We start from the raw sequence: 22,000 nt of genomic DNA, 5'->3' as shown, positions 1-22,000 counted from the left end.
TGCTTGAAGTCTGTGACTGAGTATCTTCTCTGCCAGAAGCAGAGGTGATGCCCTGCCAGATTTGTGCTGCAGCCATCTTCAGGTCCAGTGTTTTTCAGGGGCTAGTTGCTTTAAATTTTCTCTTCAGCATATGAAACACATTTTCAACTGGATTCACTTCGGGTGAATCACCTGGCCAGTGAGGACTTTTCCCGCTTAAAAAAATTCTGATCTGTCAGACAGGTGTTTGGGGGTTTTTCTACGTTATGATGAGAATTCTTCGGTCGTCAACTGTAGAGGTCTTCCTTGGGCTACCATTATGGAGGGCACCGTAGCTAACACTGTATGCTCTGTACTGCAAGTGTATATTTTGTCTTGCATGATGAATAGACTTTTACTAGGTGACTGCACAGTGACAATTTTATTTGGAAAAATATTCCATTTTGAAAAATAACACATGATGACATGAGGACACTGCATTGTCTACATACGAGTACAAGGAAGGCAAACCAGATCCAACGGAAATAATGCCGTTGCTTTTCCACTGTCTATTAGATTTCAGTCTTAGAGTTCCAACTATATATACATGGTTAATTGAAATCTCACAGACGTCTGGGAAACCACACACATAGGCTACTTTGCACCATCCTCGAACCGCATTTGGTTAAAAATGCAGTTTAGTGAGGTGATTTGTATGTAGCTAGCTTACAGTTACCGACAAATTGTTGATAACCAAACTAAAGGCAAGTCAACAAAAAAATAACATAAATATTGATAATCCTAGGTATTTTTCTATGTATCATTAGATTTCAGTTCTACATGTGTATGTCATTTTTAAAAATCTCACGGTCCCCAAAAAAAGCTACAATGAAAACATATAAATGCACATGTAGTAATAATAACAGAATTGGTATAGCACGCTGCTCCCATCTGATACCATTCAGCCTGGTATATCATCATAACAAAGACAGTCCTTCAAATTATGCAACATGACTAAGGGTTCTGGGTATGCATGATGGCTCCTGGTTGGATCTCACCAATGCATTCTTCTTGACTTTGTGCTACGGTCAAGCTGAAACACACAGCCCGAACACATAGTCTGACCAGGACTCTGCTTGGATAGATACCTAATCAAGGAATCAACACTGCTAAAATATTATACCAGGAACAAGCAAAAAAAAAAAAAAAAAAGGCTCAAAAATAACATTGAATTAAAGTTCAAACCAAAATTATTAAACCAAAGCATGACCAAAGGCCAGAAATTGATGAAGCCTGTCAAATAGGCAGTCCTTAAATAGTCCACATTTCAGATATTCATAAGGTATGTACAAATGGACATTTTAAAAACGCGTCTGTTTTTGAGTAAAGTACTGAATGGCTTAAGTGACAGGCGACGCCGTCTGACTCTCTGTTTCTTCTTCTTTGCTGTTGTCGGAGCTCTCCGGCGTCACGTAGCAGCCAGAGTCTCTGGGACAGTCGTTCTGTTCCGTCTTCGGGCTCTCCGAGCCGGACTGTGGAACGGCCTGCTCCTCGTTGTCGTTCTCGTCTGCCGGGAAGAGAGCAAAAGCGGTCAGAAAAGGTGTGAAAAGCAACATACGCCAATCCTCGTATCATTTGTATCATTGCCACATCCTGTTATTCACTGCTCACTTCCTTTTAGAGCAAGATTAATTTCCCATAAATATAAACACTTGGGTAATATATAGATCTTTCTGAATCAGATAAGGAGCAAAAAAAATAAAATCTATACTTGGCGAGAAGTAAAATACGTGACACAAGCACAGGTTACGCTGTTACATTTCAGTAAAATATAATTGTTTTCCCCCAAAAATAAATCTGGTTAACCGGCATCCTTATAGTACTGACTGGAGTATTAATACAAAATAACTTTACGGAGGGATACTTTTTAAAAATGTGGACTATTTGCAATAACCCGGTCCACTGCCACGCAAACGTACTGCTCATCCTGAGATGAAAGGCACTATATTAACGGAACAGCAGAGTAGTATAATGGTTAGCGGACCGGGCTTGTGATTAGGCTTGCCAAGGTTGCGGGTTTGATGCCCAGCTGGGACACTGCTGGTCCGCTCTTGAGCATGTAAGCCATTATTACCATGATTATGATTATGATTATTATTGTGACTCACTCTCGGTGTCCTGCAGGCATTCCGCTGCAGCCAGCAGCCGGTGTCGGTGTTCCGGGTCCCAGACGTTCAGCTCGATCAGGTCCTTCTCCTTCAGGTGCCTCAGGTCATCCACCGTCTGGTAGCCGTTTAAGAGCAGCGACGAGGCGTACTCCTGCCGCACGAGAGAGAGAGAGAGAGAGAGAGAGAGAGAGATCGCTCAGCGTTAGCGTCAGCAGCAGAGGGACCAGCAGCCCAATTACACATGTCCCACGCTACGCACCTTTAGCTTGTCTGCCCCACTAAGCCTGCTGAGAACCTCACCAGGCGTGAGGAGAACAGGGTGCGCACAGGGAGAGGTTAGGGCTGTTTTGGAATTTCTGCTGTTAATTGTTGAACTGGCCCATCACTTGGTTGCCATTTTGAAATTCGGCCACAGGCTGAACGTGTGAATATTTCACTGTGGTCCAGTACAGGAGTGAATCGGCATTTAAGAATAACTGGTTGGAGTCAAAGTCAGCATGTACACTGGCCCTCCAGAAAGAGTTCTATGAATATGTCTACAAATATTATGTCTTTATAATAGCTCAGCAAAAAGCACTCTTTGCTAGCTCTTACAATGAGGTACTACGTTGCAGTGGATGATTTTTTTTTTTTTTTTTGCGCAAGTTTCTAAACTGTCAAATTATAAACCAGAAATCTATGTGTGTGTGTGTGTGTGTGTGTGTGTGTGTGTGTGTGTGCGCGCGCGCGCGCGCGTGCGTTTGTTTGTGAAACGTGCTGGAACATACTTTTCAGATGCCAGTGAAAACTCTCTTTTAAGCAAACCTTGCTGCTAGCCTAAGCAGACACATGAAATAAGAAGTTTGTTCTGAATATTGGTGGAAACAGTTAGTTACATATTCAGTAATATCGAGGAGTGGTAGTTTGGGGTACAGTATTTGAAATGATGGCCTGCCCCATGCCTGCCGCGTGTGTGCAGGGTTAGGATGGCTCTGACACGCAGCCCCACAATGCCCACCTGCAGATCGAGGCGCTCCAGAAGCTCCTGTAATGTTTTGGGGCGTGGCCGTTTGCTCCGTCTGTGGGGTCTTATCTTCGGCGCTTCCGCCTCTTCCTCGATGATGACGTCGACGTAGATGAATTTGAAATTCCCCACCTTGTTGTTGAGCATCCCCGTCCATATCCCCATGGGGGGCTTTCTGATGACGTCGATGATATCGCCTACCTGGGAGAGGGGGGGGTAAATGTCCAACCGTGAGCGACAGGTGTGAGGGCTTCATAAGGTTAGGACAGTGGTAACCAACCCTGTTCCTGGAGATCCACCATCCGGTAGGGTTACATTTCAACCCTACTGTGGCACACCTGACTCAAGTGCAGCTCGGTGAAAACCCTAGCTGTTGAATGAGGTGTGCTTTGTTAGGGTTGGAGTGAAGACCTACAGGTCGGTAACGTGAGATCTACAGGAGCAGGGTTGGTTACCACTAGGTATAGACAGGGTATAAACTAGCTTCCGCAAACTAGCTAGAACACTGTATACAAGTGCATATGTCAATCATAAGACCAGTCTCCCTCTGTCCACTTCATGCTCTCTGGATTATAGGTAAAACTATGATTCTTGAGAGGCTGTATGGCTTGTTATCTTCCTTAAACATGATGGTCTTGTGCTCTTCCTCTGTTCGGATGAGGGCAAGCGGGCCAGCCACGGTCTGAACTGCGTACCTTCAGTTTGAGGGAGTCGCTGTCGTACGGGCTCGGGACGAAGTCGGTGTGGACGCGGGCGCGGCCGCAGAACTGGCCCGTGTACGGGACGTCCTCCTCCAGCCTGAGGCTGTCTCGGGCGCCGGAGCCGTCCGAGCCACTGGTGATCCCACCTGTGTGTCCGCATCAGAGGTCAGCGTTCACCCACGACAATACTCCAAATAAACAGATTGTTCGTTTACTTTAGCTTACCTAGATCGCTCAAAGCTCATTTGTATATAAATTGAACCGCAAATTTATGATTTAAAATATCATTTTCAGGAGAAAAGCTAATACTTATTCAAAAATAAATTCCCAGGAAATTTATTGGCGGATAAAGTATTCTTAGGTCCTGGTGAGGCGATTTATCAATGCTTTGCATGTCCAATCTGACACTCCCTGGGTTTAATTTTCTTCACAAAACTGTCCCTAGTTGCCTTCAACAAACTGGCAGGTGCATCACAAGATTTTTATTTTTAACACTTCCTGTGGTTTGAGGTGTGAGAGCACAGGAAACACAGCTGTGCTTCTGCCTCATTCTGTCAGACCTGTCCTGGAGAGGACAGGAAACACAGATGTGCTTCTGCCTCATTCTCTCAGCCCCCTGCTGGAGAGCACAGGAAACACAGTTGTGCTTCTGCCTCATTCTCTCAGCTGAGATCTGGACTCACTGGAGGAGCTCTGGCTGCTGTAGAGACTCTCTTGGGAGTTGCTGGTCTTTGCCGGCTCTTTCTCCGAAGGCTGCGACCTTTCCGCTTCTCCCTCGTGGTCTCTGTCAGCGTCGTCCTCGCCCTGGACCTTTTACAAAAAAAGAAAAGAAGGTCAACAAAAGGGGGACGGTCCCAGTCCGACGTCAGCGGAGTCGAGATTTAAGCCGCCGGACTGTGAAAGCGTGCTCTGTGACCCATTTGGTGTGAGCGTGCAGATTTTTCCTGAACAGGGTCATGGATAATCCCAGCGCGCCCTCCCTCTCCCCCCTCCTATAAGGAGACACAGGAGGTGTTTCTAATCCACTCTACTGTCCTCGTGTGGTTCTGATTTCAGAAGGTGCCATGTCACTGTCAGGGTATTTGATTGGCTGGCTGTTAAACCCCCCCCCCCCAAGCGGCAAGTCGTTAAATAGGCCAGTGCTTATGAATAGGCCTTGGCCCTTTTTGGGGTCGTTCTTTTTTTTTTGCAGATGCACGTAAGCACGTAAAGCTGTCTATGTAAAGCTGCAGTCTAAGAATGGCTGACGGTCCCAGGTTAAACACCTTCAACTACAGCCACGCTAATCCCTCCCAGTCAGCGCCTCCCCTCACTCACCGGCTCCTCGGAGAAGGAGGCTTTGGCGTGCCTCTTGCCCATCTTCCTGCGCATGGTCATGGAGATGGCCCGCATCTTTTTCCCCAGGCCCCCTGCTTTCTGCGGGTCGGTGCCCTCTGCTCCGGTCTCCCCATCTGAAGGCTGGGCACATTCGAGAAAGCGTTTAGCACCAACACAACACAACTCAACTCCAAGCTTTCAGAGCTAAAACAACTCAACTCCCAGCTTTCAGCATCGACACAACTCAACTCCCAACTTTCAGCATCAACACAACCCAACTCCAAGCTTTCAGCATCAACACAACTCAACTCCCAACTTTCAGCATCAACACAACCCAACTCCAAGCTTTCAGAGCCAAAACAACTCAACTCCCAGCTTTCAGCATCAACACAACCCAACTCCCAACTTTCAGCATCAACACAACCCAACTCCAAGCTTTCAGCATCAACACAACTCAACTCCCAACTTTCAGCATCAACACAACCCAACTCCAAGCTTTCAGAGCCAAAACAACTCAACTCCAAGCTTTCAGCATCAACACAACCCAACTCCCAGCTTTCAGCATCAACACAACTCAACTCCCAACTTTCAGCATCAACACAACCCAACTCCCAGCTTTCAGCATCAACACAACTCAACTCCCAACTTTCAGCATCAACACAACTCAACTCCCAGCTTTCAGCATCAACACAACCCAACTCCCAGCTTTCAGCATCAACACAACCCAACTCCCGGCTTTCAGCCTCAACACAACTCAACTCCCAGCTTTCAGTGTCAACACAACTTAACTCCATTTGTAGAAGTCCAACAGAGATGTGAAATGTACACAGAGTCGATTTAACACTGAACACTTTACTGTGCTCACAGATGTGGACAAAATGTGCGCACAAGCATGAACACACACATGCACACACGCATGCAAAGATATTGAGAAGTTTGAAACCGAGGTGTTCCTCTCGATGATAATTTACATTCCACAAACAAGCAGGAAAAGGGAAGCACACAATAGAATGGCCTTTGTAAATGTTATCTAGTTCCATGTTTATTCATTATGGTTCTATTGTTCAACTATTGATAAAAAATGTTTTTGTATTTTTAAAGATTTTTGGCATGACAATTAAAGAGTCATTCAATCCATCTTTAAGCAGATACCTACAGATTAATATAAGACTAAGTCTATATAAGACTAAGTCCATTTTCTAAACTACTTTTCAATGCTGGTGCTGCATGGGGAGTTTGAGTTGAGGCATTTTTGTAACTCACTTCCAGGCTATGCCACGCTAAATTTATTCATTTAATACTCTCTGAACATATTCTCATTCAAGTAAGCGAAAGTCATAGTAACTGAAAAGAGAAACTCATTCCTCACCGATCTCTCCATCCTACTCTATCGCACCTGAGGGATTATTCAAATACTACGCTGCGTTGACCTGTGCAAAAGAGACCACTCTTTACGGTGGCTTTAACCGCAAGGGAGTATATAAGTGTATTCTCGAGGGTGGTTTGAGTCTATAACTAATTTAAAGAAAAGTATTTTTTTAATATTTTGATTTTGGAGAGATCTACAACAAAGAAACATGGGGCCAGATCAACAGTTATTGACAGATAAGGCTGTAGCTGCTGGACTTTTTAAATTTAGTTTGACTTTTCTTTTAACTGGCCTCATTTTGAGGGTCACAGATTCACGCTGTGTATCCACGTCATTGTTATCCTGCTGTTGTCCTTGTTATTCTTCTTATGTTGTCTTGGTTACGTTTATTTATGCTTGTTGCTGTCACATTTTAGTTGCTGTCACGTGTTTGCTTACAATCTTCGTGCTTTTGTTGCGATGTGTTCTGTTCTGTTTGCGTGCGGTGTAGGCTTTTACTGGCTAGGTCCCGTTTTGATTATGTTTGACTACGCTTGACGAGTGAGACGGTGCCTCGTCTACATATCATTTCTACTCGATAGAAACTCAATAGAAAATGGCTTTTTAAACGATTCAATTTATATAAGGTACCCACCAGATGGCCGCTGTTCTCCTCTGTCTTGACTGGGTGCTGTCTCAAGGCATCGAATCGGCCAAAACTGGTGGAGCGCTAGAGGGACAGGAGAGGAGAAATGACAGATTAGCGCATTTCGAGCGCGAGCGCGATGACGTCAGCAGGCCTGTAATCCACGGAGAGGCTAAACGCATTGTTTACGTATTCTCAAGCGATCAGTGGAATAACACAGAGGAGGGCTGCTCCTGGATGTACAGAATCGTGCTCGCACAGATCCAGACACTCCATCGGGTACACACGATGCGCAGTGTCGTTTTGTAAAAGCAGTGCTGTGGCTTCTGAGTTTGTTGCATTGCTGTGCACAGTAGCTAGTGTTATTTTTGAGTTTTCCACTTGGTTCACTGTGTGTCAGTTACTGGCACAGGAACCCATGAGAAATTGCATAAAGGGCATAAAAAATAATTCAAAAGGCACCTAATTCAGCTGGATGTAATGCTTTTGTTTTTTTGTCCTTGTAATTTTGTGATATATATTTTTCATAAACATAAAAGTATTTTAATCTGTCTAAAACCTGTCAGCTCTGCATCAGTGTAATAAAGTAATTCTATCATCAGGCAATAATCCTTATAATCTCCATTAAATACCAGGGCTAAGCTAGTAGCAGGGGGGGGGGAAAAAGAAAAGCGAAACAGTGCGGCTGTCCTTTCCGAGTGACTGACCGGACCTCAACTGGCTTTGACCGGACATCTGTTAGTGGGGCTGTCCTTTACGAGTGACTGACCGCACCTCAACCGGCTTTGACCACACATCTGTCATTTGCCCCAGCTCATTTCTGGTCATTGACCCACTCAGACAGAGATTCGCCTGCTCATTATCCTTGGAATGTTTGAGTTCTAGCTCAAATTTCATGTGTTTGACCTACAAAACACATACAAGTAATGGCCACCAGTATTAAATCCCCTGCCTGTTTAACATTTAAATATTTCTACAGTATCTCACAATATCAATCCTACAAAGTAAATTTTTTTTTTTTTTAGTTTTTTTTTTTTTTTTTTAGTTTTTGGCGAGGATTTTGGGTCAATGGTGACATGTTACTTGTGTAATTTTCTCTGGCTGACGTTATTTATGTCATTATGTCGCCATTCTCCTCTCTGGTTCCTCTTACATCTGGTTCTTTCTTGAGATTTTTATTTAAAAAAACTTCACGTAAACGTAAACTTCAAAAGAGCCAATCATTTTGAAATCCCATCTGATCACTATAAAAACTCTACGGAATAACTTTAAAGGATTGATATTAAATGATTAAAGTCCTTTTTAAAAGCCTACTTGAAATGGGAACAAATCAGATGTATCAAACACTTCATATCAGGAGAGTTAACAAAGTTTAACAGTGGCATTCATGTAGTGTGGCCTACCTTTGGCTTGCTGCTCTTGGCTTTATCCGAGACGTTCGATCCCTTCCTCTGAAGCATCGTCTTATTTCTCTTAAGCAGTTATAAATAATCTTAAAGAGCCCCTGTCTAGTCTGACCAACCTCACCGGCTTCAGGGTGGCAATTAATCGCTCAGGAGGGAAGAAGTCGGTTAGGGACTTCCTCATAGCAAACAGGATGTGAGCAAATGCACCTTCTGCCGACCCGCCGAAGGGTTTGTCTGGCGGGGGGAAAAACACCTCAGAATGGCTGTGGTGAGGACACTGCGGTGACTCGTATCGAGGCACGGCATCACTTCGAGTAATACGGCTACACAGTTCCTGGTTTACTGGTGAAAGCACCTCACAGATAAAATTTTACTTACTGGTTTAATCTGCACTTGTTTGCTTCTTTTTTTTTTTGGAAAAGAGCCTTCAAATGATGTTCTATACAGAATAATGAAGAGTCGATTTATTTCACTGAACAATTTACTATACTAGTACTAATACTATAAAAATAAAATCTGAAACTACCCATTTGAATTACTGGGCGATCGATATGGTGGGTGGTGATGGCTGGGTGGAGGGGGGGGTGTTTACTTTCAAAATGGAAAATTTTAAAATATAATCCTCTGGGGCATTGGGCTGAATGAGACAGTCCGCTACGATGCAACTCATTTGGTAAGACGGAGGTTTTCACTCACTCTCTACCTCCGTCCTCATTTCTCAAGGACTGGTCATTGCTGCAGGAAGTCTTAAACCACAAACTACGCACGCAGGCAGGAACCCGGCTGCTGCAAGAACTTCATCTGGTCTGCTTATGCCATTGCGTATACAGACAGATGGGTCTTTTTAAAAAAAAAAAAAAAAAAAAACTTTCTAGCTGGGAATAACCTTCTTGTCACCATATGTTTACGTGTCCTCACACGTCTATGCCTAACTCCTCCTCCTTTGCCATATTTCTTGCAACGTTAGTGCCTATTTCACCTACACTACAAGTCCAAAAAACTCTCCTGTCCCTGTGTCCACTGATGAAGCGGAGCGAGAGGTGTACGAAACTTTATCATTTGCCATCTGATGACCGGGAACGTGACACCCAAATGCAGAAATTGACTACATTTGTACTACCTCATTTTACCCATACCCCCCTGTGTGACTCTGCGACCTTCAGATGGGATGGTACAAAGCATTCTCTGAGTGCCCTGAGGGAATAGGATGGTTCCGGATTTGGGGATCCGGAAGGCTCCAAAGTTGTGTTCGTTTATTCTTATAACACGTATTCCTGTAACTTACAACTTTTAGCGATTTGTTCAATCACAGTTTGAGTAAATGTGTTGATAGGGGTTGTAATGTTGTCCCCTTTTCTATTCTGAGAGAAACGGTCTCTCTCTGCATGCTTCAGAACATTGGTTTGCAGAATACTGAACTGGACGCACGTAGTTACTGAATATTTAGATGTTCATTTGTTATATTTTACGAGGCTGATACAGCCTTCCTTTAGCAGCGTGTATGAATTTTATGTAGACTTTCCTACGTCGCGATCGACGTTCACCAAATTCGCATTCGGCAAATAAAGGGTTCGCAATGTGTGAACAGGTTCTCTCTCTCCCTGTGCTCGTGTCCCTGAATCGGCGTGCTGATGATGTCACAGGGGCTGAGCAAAGAGCCCACCAGTGAGTGAGGCTGCGCGGACTGAGAGAGGCGAGCCCCACGGACCACAACATCGCCTAATCCCGCGCTGTAATCTGGGGACCTGAAATCTCAGGCCAGGATTATTGGTCATAATCCATTTCTTCGGGCTCTTGAAAACGGTCAACGCTTGATTTTTTTTTTTTTTTTTCTTTTAAACTGCAGCTTTGCTCACAGAATAATTTCAGAGAGCCCAACGCTGTGATTTAATATGTGGAAACGCATGTTCTTGTACATTCCTGAAGGACAAATGGAATTAATATTTTCAAATAATCCAAAGTACCTTGTATTTCAATTTGAAAACATAATTTTGCCCAAGGTACAGTATAAAGCATACATTATTGTATTTATATTCACGTTTTTTTTTGCTAAATCTATACCTGTTAATAAGCAACAACAGTGTGGCCAACGTGCAGTATTATGCATACAGTAATTTATGTATTTGATATTTACATACTGACTGCATCTGGCTGTGAGCAGCTCAGTATTGTTTGGCTGAGGCGCAGTAAGCCTAAAGTGTGTTCAGCCCTGTCTGTAATGCACTGGTTGTGCTATCCCCTTCCAAGCAACAGATGAAGGCCTGAGCTGTGATGTTGCTAACCAGTGCCCTCAGGAGAGTGTGCGGCCACCGCAGTTTCACACGCTCGCACGAAGTTGTAAAAGGAACACATCCGCTGATTTTTAAAAGAGTACAACGCCTATGTGCTATGAGGCATGGACTTCACCCACAGCCTACTTCAGGCTGAATGGGCTTTGCTGAATACGCCCTGCTCTCCCTTTCCCTTTTTCAGTCTCACTTTGATCTTCGAGTTCCCTTTCGCCTACTCATTATGTCATATTCTCACACAAAGCCCTCTCTATATCATCTGCGTCATGTGAACTTAAGTGCGTCGTGTTTTGTGTTTTTGACACGCGTCTTGACAGCTGTCGTCAAGCTCAGTGTGCCGTGTGTGTCTTGTAACTCAGCGACTAATTGAGGTTCTGTGACGCTGACGGTAATAGACAGGCCTTTGGTTTGACTAGCCCAAGTTTTGTCAGAAAGAAGCCAAAACTCCCAGACGGTGAAAGACAGGCTGGTAACACTGGCTGCCCTTCGCTTAGCCAATCAGTGACTGAAATGAATGAAGTAAGTGCTGAAACGCACCGAAAACCAGCAGACGCCGCGTTCCCTCCGGGACCAGCGTCCGACATCCCCGCTCCTTCAAATGCAGTTATCTGACTCGGGTTCGACTTGCACCCGTAGAACATTTTACCCAGGATCCCTCGGGGCTCACTCACGTCGTTGAGGTCGCCCAGGTCCGCGTCGGTGGCGGAGCGGGCGACGCGCTGGGCCGGCGGTTGGCTGCGGTGGCGGGAGCTCCCGTAGGGGGCGCTGTCGGGCCGGTCCCAGTCCGGGGCGCGGGGCAGGGTGTAGTCGCAGGCGTAGGTGCGGTACTCGCTCAGCGGCCGGCGGCAGGTGTGGTAGGAGGCGGCGCCGCCGCCGCCGCCGCCCCAGGGCGAGGGGCACTCGCCGGACGTGCTCCAGCGCTGGCGGTTTTGGGGGGGCGCCCCGGGCCCGCTCCAGGCTCGTTCCGCCACCCCGGGGGCGGGGCTGGGGCTGGGGGTGTGGCCAGGGGCGCAGGAGAGGGCGGAGCTCTCCTGGGCCTGCTGGGGGGTGTTCGGCCTCTTCTCCGCCTTTTTCGGCAGACCCATGCAGGAGGCGGCAGCAGCATCATCACCAAAAATGGGGTCCGGGGGGTGACCTGTTCCAGTAAGTGTAGGAAGTTCAAATAACAACACAGCTCTGTGCTTAACATGTCTGAAAATACCTGTGCTACACCAGGGGTCTGAGCCTGTGACCTCCTGGTTAAAATGGCTGTTTTACGGGACGTACCGGTTGTCTGAAAGGGGCTGCTGGCCTTGTCGCGCTGGCCCGGGCCGGCCTTCTTTGAGCGCCCTGACTTCTGCGCCCTCCGCAGTGTTCCCCTGGGTTCCGGTCTCTCCCTGTCCCCTTCTGGGGTCTGACCAGGGGCAGAAAGACACAAGAACCGCATTCAAACCTGGTCACAAAGAGGCCCACCGCTAAGCACTTGCATCCTGATGCACTTCCAGCAGCCATACCACCACGCACTCTGCTCCCACCGACTGGCTGAAGCTAAGCAGGTGTGGGCTTGGTTAGTACTTGGATGGAAGACCACCAGGGAATACTGAGTTGCTGCTGGAAGCGGTGTGGGTGGGCCAGCAGGGGGGCAATCTTCCCTCTGGTCAAATAAACCCCAATGCCCCAGTGCAGTGACAGGGACACTGTGCTGTAGGAGATGCCGTCTTTCGGATGAGACGTTAAACCGAGGTCCTGACTCATTGTGGTCATTAAAGATCCCATGACACTATTTGCAAAGAGTAGGGGGTTCCCCGGTGTCCTGGCCAAAAATCCCAGATCTGGCTCTCACAAAAAAAAAAAACTTTCCACATAATCATCCCCTGATTTAATTGGCTAAAAAAATGTTCTCTCTCTCCAGTGGAGCTGCTCAGTGGCCAACAATAGAGGATTGTGGATGTACTGGGCAGCTCCCAGGTGTGAATGTGTATGAGTGTGAAGCAGGGCGTGCCAGCAAAAGAGCATCCGTGCTCAGTGAACCTACCCTGGGTAAATAAAGGTTAAATAAAAATAAATCCTGAAACTACGACTTCACGATCCGTGTATGTCACAGCCTGTCGATTTTCCTCTTGCAATGTTGGAATGAAAAATGGGAAATGAACCGTTATCCGATTTCTGATTTGACATATGATATTGGAAAACAGGAAAGGACCCTGTCATGGATTCTTCACCCCCTACTGTGACCTACACCTGGGGACTGAGTGTATCGGAGACCTGTGAAACACACCTGGGGACTGTGTGTACAGGAGATACAGTCTGAGACATAAAACTTAGACGAGCATAAATGTGAATGAATATCGTGAATGGGTGTTTTTGTTTATTTTTTTACTGCTGTGAACTGTTACTAGTGCGTTTCCCAGGGTTATGATTTTAATCCATTGGGCTCACTCTGAAATCTTTCATTTTAATTCACATTGAGGGAGAGAGAGAGAGAGAGAGTGAGTGAGAGGGAGAGGGAGAGAGAGAAAGGGAGAGAGAGGGAGAGAGTTGCAGCGTGGCTTGCAGATGGCTGGCCACTGATCCTCTTTTGCGGACGCTGGCCGGCTGGCGGGACCTACTGAAGCGGGACCGCTGCACGCCCCACCCCCAGCGCAGCCCTTTCCCCAGGAAAACCCTCTCAGCGGTGGGGGCAGGAGGGGATTACCAGGCTCAGTCCCATCTGCGCCGCATTACCTCCAGAGCTACGTGCTGCCGTCATTCATCCTAAAAGACCGCCACGCTTTGGGGAAAACTCCCTTACCTTTCACACCGAGTGCCCTTCGTGTTTACAGCTCACTGTGCAACATCCTGCTAGCCATCACCCTGTCTGTGAACGTTCCAGCTTCAGCCATTAGCTTTTCTTTTACCCAGCCTTGGCTTATGCTAGCTTACGTTAGCAAGCCTTTGCCATTTCAGCATATGCAAGGCACCATTTTAATAAGGGACGGGTGGTGGGCGATGTACCCGCTCATGGGGCCCCAAGAGGGAACCCACCTGATCTAAATCCTTCCACTGCAGCCATTAAGGTTCAAACTGGCAGAAACATTAGCGAAGCGAAGCGTGTCACTGGGGACGGGCGCGAGGTGGACCGTAAAGGGTTAACGCGGGGAACTGACCGGGTCCTGCTGCCAGCTGTTCTGTGGCTCCCAGCTGGGGCTCCAGGCTCCATAGCTCATTACCTGCTGAGATGAGAGGGGGGGGGGGGTTAGGGTTAGCGATCCTGTTTGTTGAGTGCGGTCCCTAACACAGGTGACCTCACCTGCGGCGATCACTTCACATACTCTTAACCCTGTCCACGGCTGACTGTGGAATTCCTACGTATTTCTGACTGTTTTATCTGCCTTCACCAATATTCAGGACAAAGGTATCTGAAAAGTACATGATGAAAGAATGCCATGTACCTTTTGCTTGGTGACATGTTTTGTTCAAAATTCTGACGATTCTGCGGGGATTTATTTTCAAATTGTAACCAAATCGAAAGTAGATCTGTGACTTGCGCTGAAATCTAAAACAGCACGTTGAGAAGTTCAAGTCACAGTTTTGCTGAAAATAAATGAATCGGTTGCGAATTGCAGCTCTTGTTGTGGCCCTGACTCAATGGATAAACTCAGGGAAGCAAATCTTTTTCCTTACACAACTTTGCATGTTACGGTGCAATAAGCATCAGCAATAACAACGTGTTCTTTGCTGCACCGGAACTACAGGGGCAGTGCAGTAAGTCCTGTCTGATTGGAGGAAGGGAAGCAAGGAACGATGTCAAGTAGACATTGTTTTCTGAACAATCGTAATAACATGATGCATTATATTTCTCATTATCTCCAATATTTAATGTGAAAAGCACAAAGTGTACTGTAGAAAAGATTTATCAGCTAAACCCTAGCCCCATCTCTTTTAGTAAAAAGCCACCTCTGGGTGAAAGGTTCTGGAAATGGCGGACTTTCTGTTTACCTGAATGGTCTGTTCTGCCACCCTCCTGTGTGGGTTGAGTTGGCGCAGTCCGTCCTCCCCTGTCTGGAAACTGGCCCGTAACAGCTCTAACCCCAGCTCTGTAGGCCACAGGTCACATCGTTAAAATATGGAGTCCCACCCCAGGGAAGGCAAACCATAGACATATATAGAGGCTGTTTCCCATTATTTCCTAGGCTTCACCAACTGGCCCCTCCTACTCTCTCCAGTTCCTATGTACGCTCTATGTCTTTAACAGTCATTTTACCTGCTGCTTGCTTGGTCTGGCCATAGATAATTTACATGCACTAGACACTCAGCTCTGTGCTTCCCTTTCTCAATATTCTCAATATCCAGCTGTCAATAAACCACTGCAGACATCCAAAGGCTTAAAAAAGCTTATTTTCATAATGCCACCTAATTTGGATTTCCTCTTACTCTACAATGATTTGACGCATTTGTCCAGTTACAAAAGGGCAGAACAATCCCTGTAGATCGCTTGCCTTCTTGCACATTAAGGGGTACCACAGGGATTAAGTGGATCTGCTGGGGATACCCATGAGTGACCCTGAAGGAATTGCTTCAGTTGCTTTCACAAGAAATGCGCAGATAACTTGCCTTCATTCTGACTGTTCTTGATGTGGACCACGTCCTCTCTCTTTTTGGCTGTTTGCCAGTAGGCGTTGGCACAGTCGGTGTTATCTGTGGGAGGGACACCAGAACCAGTCAGGATTTGGGGGGGGGGGGGGCAATAACAGCTCTGTAATGGTGCTCACAGGCATACAGGTTTTTAGGTGCCAGACGGTCAATATTTTATTACTGTACTCCATTAACCCTGCCCCCACCCCCCCCCCCCTCCTTTTTTTTTGTTGGTATAAGCCTTCAATACACTATAAGGGGATTAAACCAAAAACATCCAAATCACACCTTTAGCATGATTACACCCAGATGTGAGGTCCCAAAAGGGGGTGGGGCAGTTCTGTCATCACATCACAGTCAAAAAAACACACACATATGCCTGATCAGGATTTTTTATTTTTTATTTCTCCAATTATATATATATATATATATTACATGGCCAAAAGTATGTGGACACCTGACATCCAACATCTCATCCAAACATATGACCATTGGAGTTGGTCCACCCTTTGCTCCTATAGCAACCTCCACTCTTCCGGGAAGGCTTTATACAAGGTTGTGGAGCATCGCTGCGAGGACTTGCTTCCATTCAGCCTGAAGAGCATTAGTGAGGTCGAGCACTGATTGGGCAATTAGACCCGGCTCGTAATTGGCTTTCCAAATTAACCCAAAGGTGCTGGATGAGGTTGAGGTCAGGGCTCTGTGCGGGCCCGTCAAGTTCTTCCACATCGATCTCGACAAAACCATCTCTATATGGACCTCGCTGTGTGCCCAAGGGCATTGCCATGCTGAAACAGGAAAGGGCCTTCCCCAAACTGCTGCCACAAAGTTGGATGCACGGAATCATCCAGAATGTCCCTGCATTGTGATTTGCCTTCACTGGAACTAGCGTGTAACCCAGCCATGAAAAACAGCCCCAGACCAAGGGGTCAGATACTTTTGGTCATACAATGTGTGTTCATGTATGTACGTGTATGTGTGTGTGTTTATTTATATATATATATATATATATATATATATATTAAAGAGACTTGGTGAAAATGTTCTATTCTTGATCAGGCACCACTTACAATGTAAAAAATAAAATGTAAAAGTTAGCAACAATACCAGTGCGCATACAAACCTAGTACTTCATTGTCCGACATGGATTTTGGTACAAGAGGTCTAAAAAAGGAGAAAGCATACAAAAGATACAGCTCACAATTAAATTTAACTTTTCTTACATCTCTGTTCTACCAGTAAACCGGCTTGTATATGGGGAATTATGAGGGTTGCTGGATGTTGTTTTGAGGGGATTTTGTTCACAGCAGCGGTCGTTTTTTGATCAAGCAGCCGGGCCACCCATCAACAAAGGGCCGTAATCCCGCCATTCGCGTAGTGTTTGAGCAGGCATTACAACGGACGGGTCAAAGAAGTAGCGTAATCCGCATGGTCGTCACAGCGCGCGCTCAAGGACCAAGTAGTGAGTGCATCATTTGCGCAAGATTATCTTTTTGCCCCGTGAACCTGTAGGCGCTTGAACTGCAAATAGGGAATGGATCCGCTTTTGTTCCCATGTCGCTAATATTCATACGCCGCTAATAGACAATGCTGTCGGTGCAAAACGTCCTGAGAAATTTGCGATAGAGCTCAAAGTGTTCTGGGGGTTGGCGCGTGTAAGTGAATATAGCGAACGAATCCTCTTACCCCACTGAGCGAGTGACCACATGCCGCGCGCTTTGTCTGGGGTTAACAGGCGCACAGATACGTTATCAAATAAAATGCAGCTTTAGTTCAACATTCTTTCGCCAAAATGCGCCCCTGATTAGTGTTAATGGATAAAGCTAAGTACCTAGAGTTTTTAAATGTTTCAGTTATTGCAACTGCATGAGAAATGAGCTCTCACATACTTCGGTATGAACAGACATTTTTAGGCTTACTGTCAAAGCCACATATGTTCAAAATGCAAGGATAGGATATTAAAGAGCTGCTTATAGCTTTATCTCCGGGGGAGACAGTTGGTCATAGCCTCCATTTTAGCATGCATGTTAGGTACGACCCTCACTTTCAATTGTATGTATGAAAACACCAGCCATCTTGTCCTGTAATAGAAATTGCAAGACAAAAAAATTAAAAGAACCTGTACTTACTTTCTTTTTTTCTTTTTTGAATTGGTAGCGTGGATTTGTGACAGGTCCTAAGAGAGGGAAAAATATCAAGTGGGCAGTTTTTTTCTGTGTAAAAAACATTGCTATCTGACCATCAGAAATATTGATAGTTTCGGGAATGCATGGTTTATAATAACGGTCACACAGGCATCTCATATTAAACAAATAGGACCGATTTCCAAGTCAGTTTGCATTCATCAAAAAGTGAATATTTTTTTAGGTTATCTGTCCTGTCGCGGGTAAGTTCTTTTACTGACATCATGAAACCACGTCATAGGATTTAATTGGGCTGCACGATATTTAGCCATGGCTTCACTGTCCTGATGGCATCCCCTATGTTTATAACTGTTATGTCGATCCCTGCAGGATGGGATGGGTTCATTTGGAACTCCGCTCTCTGTGTGTGATTAGTTTTGTCTTGGCAATACTGTATTCACAGGTCAGTTTGGCTCCCAGGTTTTTGGTTCTTTGCTGCCTGTTGAAAAGCTGTTGCGTTATATTTCTCACCTAGTCCTGATATTAATGTAAAGGCAATTCCTGCACCAGCAGGTGCACAAGAGTTTATACCTGTCAGGGATGAGACCTAATCTTAAATTATCATGTATCAGATTAGTCATCCCATACTAGTATAGATACCATTTGCTATTGAAAAATTAGATTTTTGTGTTAAATACCAAATTGGATCAATTTCATATTATTTTTTATCACCATTTGTGAAGTATATAATAACAAAAAACGTTTTCAGCGTATAAAAATGCCAAGTTACGCATACAAAGCGCTGTCTGTAAGACATTAATTTTCTAAATTTGACTGTCATTCATCTTGGCTGTAGGCTTGATCATTTTGCTGTATGCAACATTGTTCTGAAAGGACTCCAGTAGTACCCAGCTGCAGCCCCACAGAACAAGCCCCTGTCTGGGCGAAACCTGCAATAGCAGTCTGAGGTTTTAGGGCCTAAAGTCATGTAGCTGTCTCAGTCAGTGCAAAACTTCACTTAGATTTCTTGAATATTGGATCTAGGAGCTATAAATTAATATTAAGTTATTGAAAATGCACATGCTTTGCTGGAAACTTTACTTTGCATATACAGTGTTGGCTATATACTAAACTACTGGATGCTTTGACAAAAATCTCTTTGAAGTTTTAAATCAAGAAATAATTTGGTTGTTTGGCTACATGAATGAATTGATTTGCTTTTAATACAGTATCCAATAAATTGTAGTATTATGGATATTTTTTGATGCTGCAGGCAATTAAAAATCAAACTTGACCATTGCTGGACTGATGTCTGATTGGTCAAAGTGCCTGATGTCTGGTTGGTCAAAGTGCCTGATGTCTGGTTGGTCAAAGTGCCTGATGTCTGATTGGTCAAAGTCCCTGACATCTGATTGGTCCAGGTCCCTCAGAAGCATCTGCAGTGGCCCCACTGGGAGAGACCACGGGAGGTGATCTCGGCGCCGTCGCCGCGGTTACACCCACACTCACCGCGGAGATGGAGCGCTCGGAGCCGCGCCACTTGGCGTTCTCGTCCAGCGCGACGGCGGGGCTGCAGGGCCGGCTGCAGGACCGGCTGGGCACGGTGTACACCCGCCCCTCGTCCCCGTCCTGGACCGCCTCGTACAGGCTGTCCATGGACCCCTCCTGCAACGGAGCCGGAATGGCGGTGTTCTGCACAGGTATGCTACACAGCAATGCTACACAGGTACGCTACACAGGTATGCCTCACAGCAATGCTACACAGGTATGCTACACAGGTATGCCTCACAGGTACGCACAGCTGAAATGTGTCTCTGAAGGCCCTTTTCACCTCTCAGCCCACCAACACCACACCCAGCGTTTTCACAGAAGTGAAAGAAGTCATACGTAGCATCAATATTTGCTGCAGGTAAAACGCACATTAAACGTGCGTGAAACTGAAGGAAGCCTAATCAGATAACAAAATGGCTTTACACCCCTAGACCCTTGACCTACCACCCACACACTGAGGAATATCTAAAGAAACACGGAGGGGGGGGAGGAAGGTAGAGGTGGCACATGCTCAGTTCACCCTACATTTCCCTGACTGAAGAAAATCTCACCAGCTGCTCCATCATCTAAACCCACCCTTCTCCTCTGAGAGGAACAAATATCACACATGCACAACCGAGAGAACTGTCACCAGAGCACACCAAGGGTCTTTAGAGAGCTGGTGGTGTGTTCACAGGAGCCTGTGTGCACTCTGCTAAAAGGTGGAGATGGGTGATGGGTGAGGTATACAGGTACAGACATTCAGAAATGTCCCCCATCAACCACCTGGGCGTCAACCACGTGCTCACTGCCTATATATTCGATAGCTGAGAGTTTGAGACAAGCCCAGCATGGTCTGTAAGGTTTCAACACCACACAGATATTTTATGGTGAATGTGTTAAATTTTTTAAGACTAGTGTCACTGACCTTTCCCTCAGCGGCAGCTGCAGAGTTTTATAGTAGGCTATTTGATTCGTAAGCTGTGATTTCAGTGCATTTCCTGTGCAATTTAACAGATGCTCGGAGGCTGAGTGACTTGGAAAACAAAAAACATACATTTATTGAAACAGGTCAATAAAAGCGGCAGTGCTGCAGGAAAAGCGTAGTTCATGCTTTGGATTAACAGTATAAAGAGAAGTGCTAGAAATAATCGCGGTTTGTTAAATAGCAAGTTATCCTGATGAACACATTCGTCTGTTTAACATGTTCAGATATCCAATTCGATAACAATTCAACAAACCATATTTAGCAACCATAAAAGCATTAGCTTTAAACAGAATAACCTATATATTTCTCTGAACCCCAAACAGTGAAGTGTACAGAACGAAATACCAAAATATGTGAATAGTGGAGTGTATTTTTTTCTGAAAAGATGACACTTTTCCTAAATATCAAGTAATCTCTAGAAAGAAAAAGAAAAAACTATTTTTTCAAAAGCTGTGTGCCCATAAATTGACCTACCCCACATGACGGCCAACAACAAGACTGCAATTAAGTGGACTGCAGGGGATTGAGTACAAATATCTCATCTCCGGGCATGACCTGCTGTCCTGCGATCTAAGGAACTGGAAACCGGTCACTGCGTCATCTCAAAGCCTGCACACTATCCCTAGCGTCTGTCCGACGATCAGACCTCATTTCATCACTCGTTTCATCTGGTTGCTTAAATTTAATATCTGCTTCCCTTTGACAATGATTCTTGGTTTTATTTATTTAAATGTGTCATCTGTAGATGAGATTTGTATAATTTGAAACGGAGGAAATAACCCTGATATGAAAGTCAAGCTGCACAGGAGAACGATATTTAAAAAATTGATATGACATGCCCGAGTCCACTTATTTGTGTACGGTTCACTTTCAATTACAAATAACACCAAACGCACAGTAATAAAGGGGCAACGCGGCTGTTAAAATGCCCGTGGGTGTCCCGCAATTCGTGTTCGGCAGCAATTCCTTCAGAAGCACTTCGCCAATTCCAAAACTCTGTTCAAACCTGTCAGCCAGCCAATGTCAACGCGCTGATTTAGCGAGACTGGAAACCAATTTTCCCGGGAAAAAAACAACCAGGGTGCTCAGACCCTTTGTGTCTCGCTCTGATTGAAGCCACATTCCGCGCTGTTCAGGTCAACCGCCAACCGCAACGTCAGAATCGCCGCGCGATACGAACCGCGGCTCGTTAAGCAAGCGGGGTGCCGGGAGGGAGGAGAAAGTTTCACTTACCAGGGAGAAGCAGAACAGGTTCATTCTGGGGTGAAGTCACTCCCGCGCGAGTCGGAGACGATGGAGGCGCGTAGGAGTCCTTCACACGAACAGAAGCCTCGGTTCTCCGGGCTGCCTCCTGCCCCGCAGATTAACACGAAATGAAATCCCTCCCTTAATCCAACGAGGCGACTCACAGCATCAGCGACTCGCACACGCTTGGACTTTACGGGGTGCATACGGCAACAAACATAAAACCTCATGTGCTGCGTGTCCTTCAATGCAGTTATGTTTTTTTTTAAATCTATTTTGTCATTCATTGTGCGATCATTTCTGTTCGCTGCATGTTGATAATTTTGTTGTAATTTCAGCCCTGTAACATTTTCAGTGTTTTTTGTTGTCTGTGCAGCTGTTCGTGTTCATGGTGGTGGTGTGTCACTGATGACCACCCTATATGCTTATACAGCGGTGTTTTAGTTGGAATGGCTGCCATAGGCGTTTTTTACTACATGGGACTTGCTCATGATATTGGTCTTGTGTTGTAATAACTACTGTGCTATTTTTGCAGTTTTGTGTTACTGTTGTAATTAGTGCAGTGTCTGTAGATGGTTTGAGTGTGCATCCAAAGGACCCACATGCACATTTCCTTGATTCCTCCATCCTCACATTTTCTTTGCCTCCTTTTATGGGTGGAGCTAAGGAGCGAGGGGAGGACACAA

At 45.6% G+C, this 22,000-nt stretch overlaps 1 protein-coding gene across 1 annotated transcript; it reads right to left on the bottom strand.

The window, feature by feature from the left end:
- Nucleotides 1–385: 385 nt before the first annotated feature.
- samsn1a (SAM domain, SH3 domain and nuclear localisation signals 1a) lies at nucleotides 386–21,507 on the bottom strand. The gene is made up of 17 exons (XM_035385656.1): nucleotides 21,303–21,507; nucleotides 19,061–19,216; nucleotides 17,558–17,604; nucleotides 16,552–16,592; nucleotides 15,408–15,491; nucleotides 14,793–14,890; nucleotides 13,961–14,026; nucleotides 12,102–12,228; nucleotides 11,373–11,970; nucleotides 8,545–8,623; nucleotides 7,151–7,225; nucleotides 5,148–5,288; nucleotides 4,514–4,640; nucleotides 3,825–3,976; nucleotides 3,124–3,330; nucleotides 2,127–2,277; nucleotides 386–1,525 (listed from the first exon to the last, which is right to left on the bottom strand). Exons 1-17 carry the CDS (start codon nucleotides 21,324–21,326, stop codon nucleotides 1,359–1,361), a joined length of 2,340 nt encoding a protein of 779 aa, XP_035241547.1. The 5' UTR covers nucleotides 21,327–21,507; the 3' UTR covers nucleotides 386–1,358.
- Nucleotides 21,508–22,000: the final 493 nt, after the last annotated feature.

This window comes from Anguilla anguilla, chromosome 12 (assembly GCF_013347855.1).
Source record: "Anguilla anguilla isolate fAngAng1 chromosome 12, fAngAng1.pri, whole genome shotgun sequence".
Taxonomy (NCBI): Eukaryota; Metazoa; Chordata; class Actinopteri; order Anguilliformes; family Anguillidae; genus Anguilla; species Anguilla anguilla.
Note: the sequence above shows the minus strand (reverse complement) of the source record. Positions and strands in the feature narration are given on the sequence as shown.

What these genes read in the sequence shown, in the direction of transcription:
- samsn1a (XM_035385656.1), bottom strand. Translation starts at nt 21,326, where the DNA reads ATGAACCTGTTCTGCTTCTCCCTG. An exon ending in ACCTGTTCTGCTTCTCCCTG is followed by an intron (nt 19,217 to 21,302) that starts GTAAGTGAAACT and finishes GCTCCGTTGCAG; the next exon opens with GAGGGGTCCATGGACAGCCT. An exon ending in GCGGCGTCTGCTGGTTTTCG is followed by an intron (nt 8,624 to 11,372) that starts GTGCGTTTCAGC and finishes AGATTATTTATA; the next exon opens with ACTGCTTAAGAGAAATAAGA.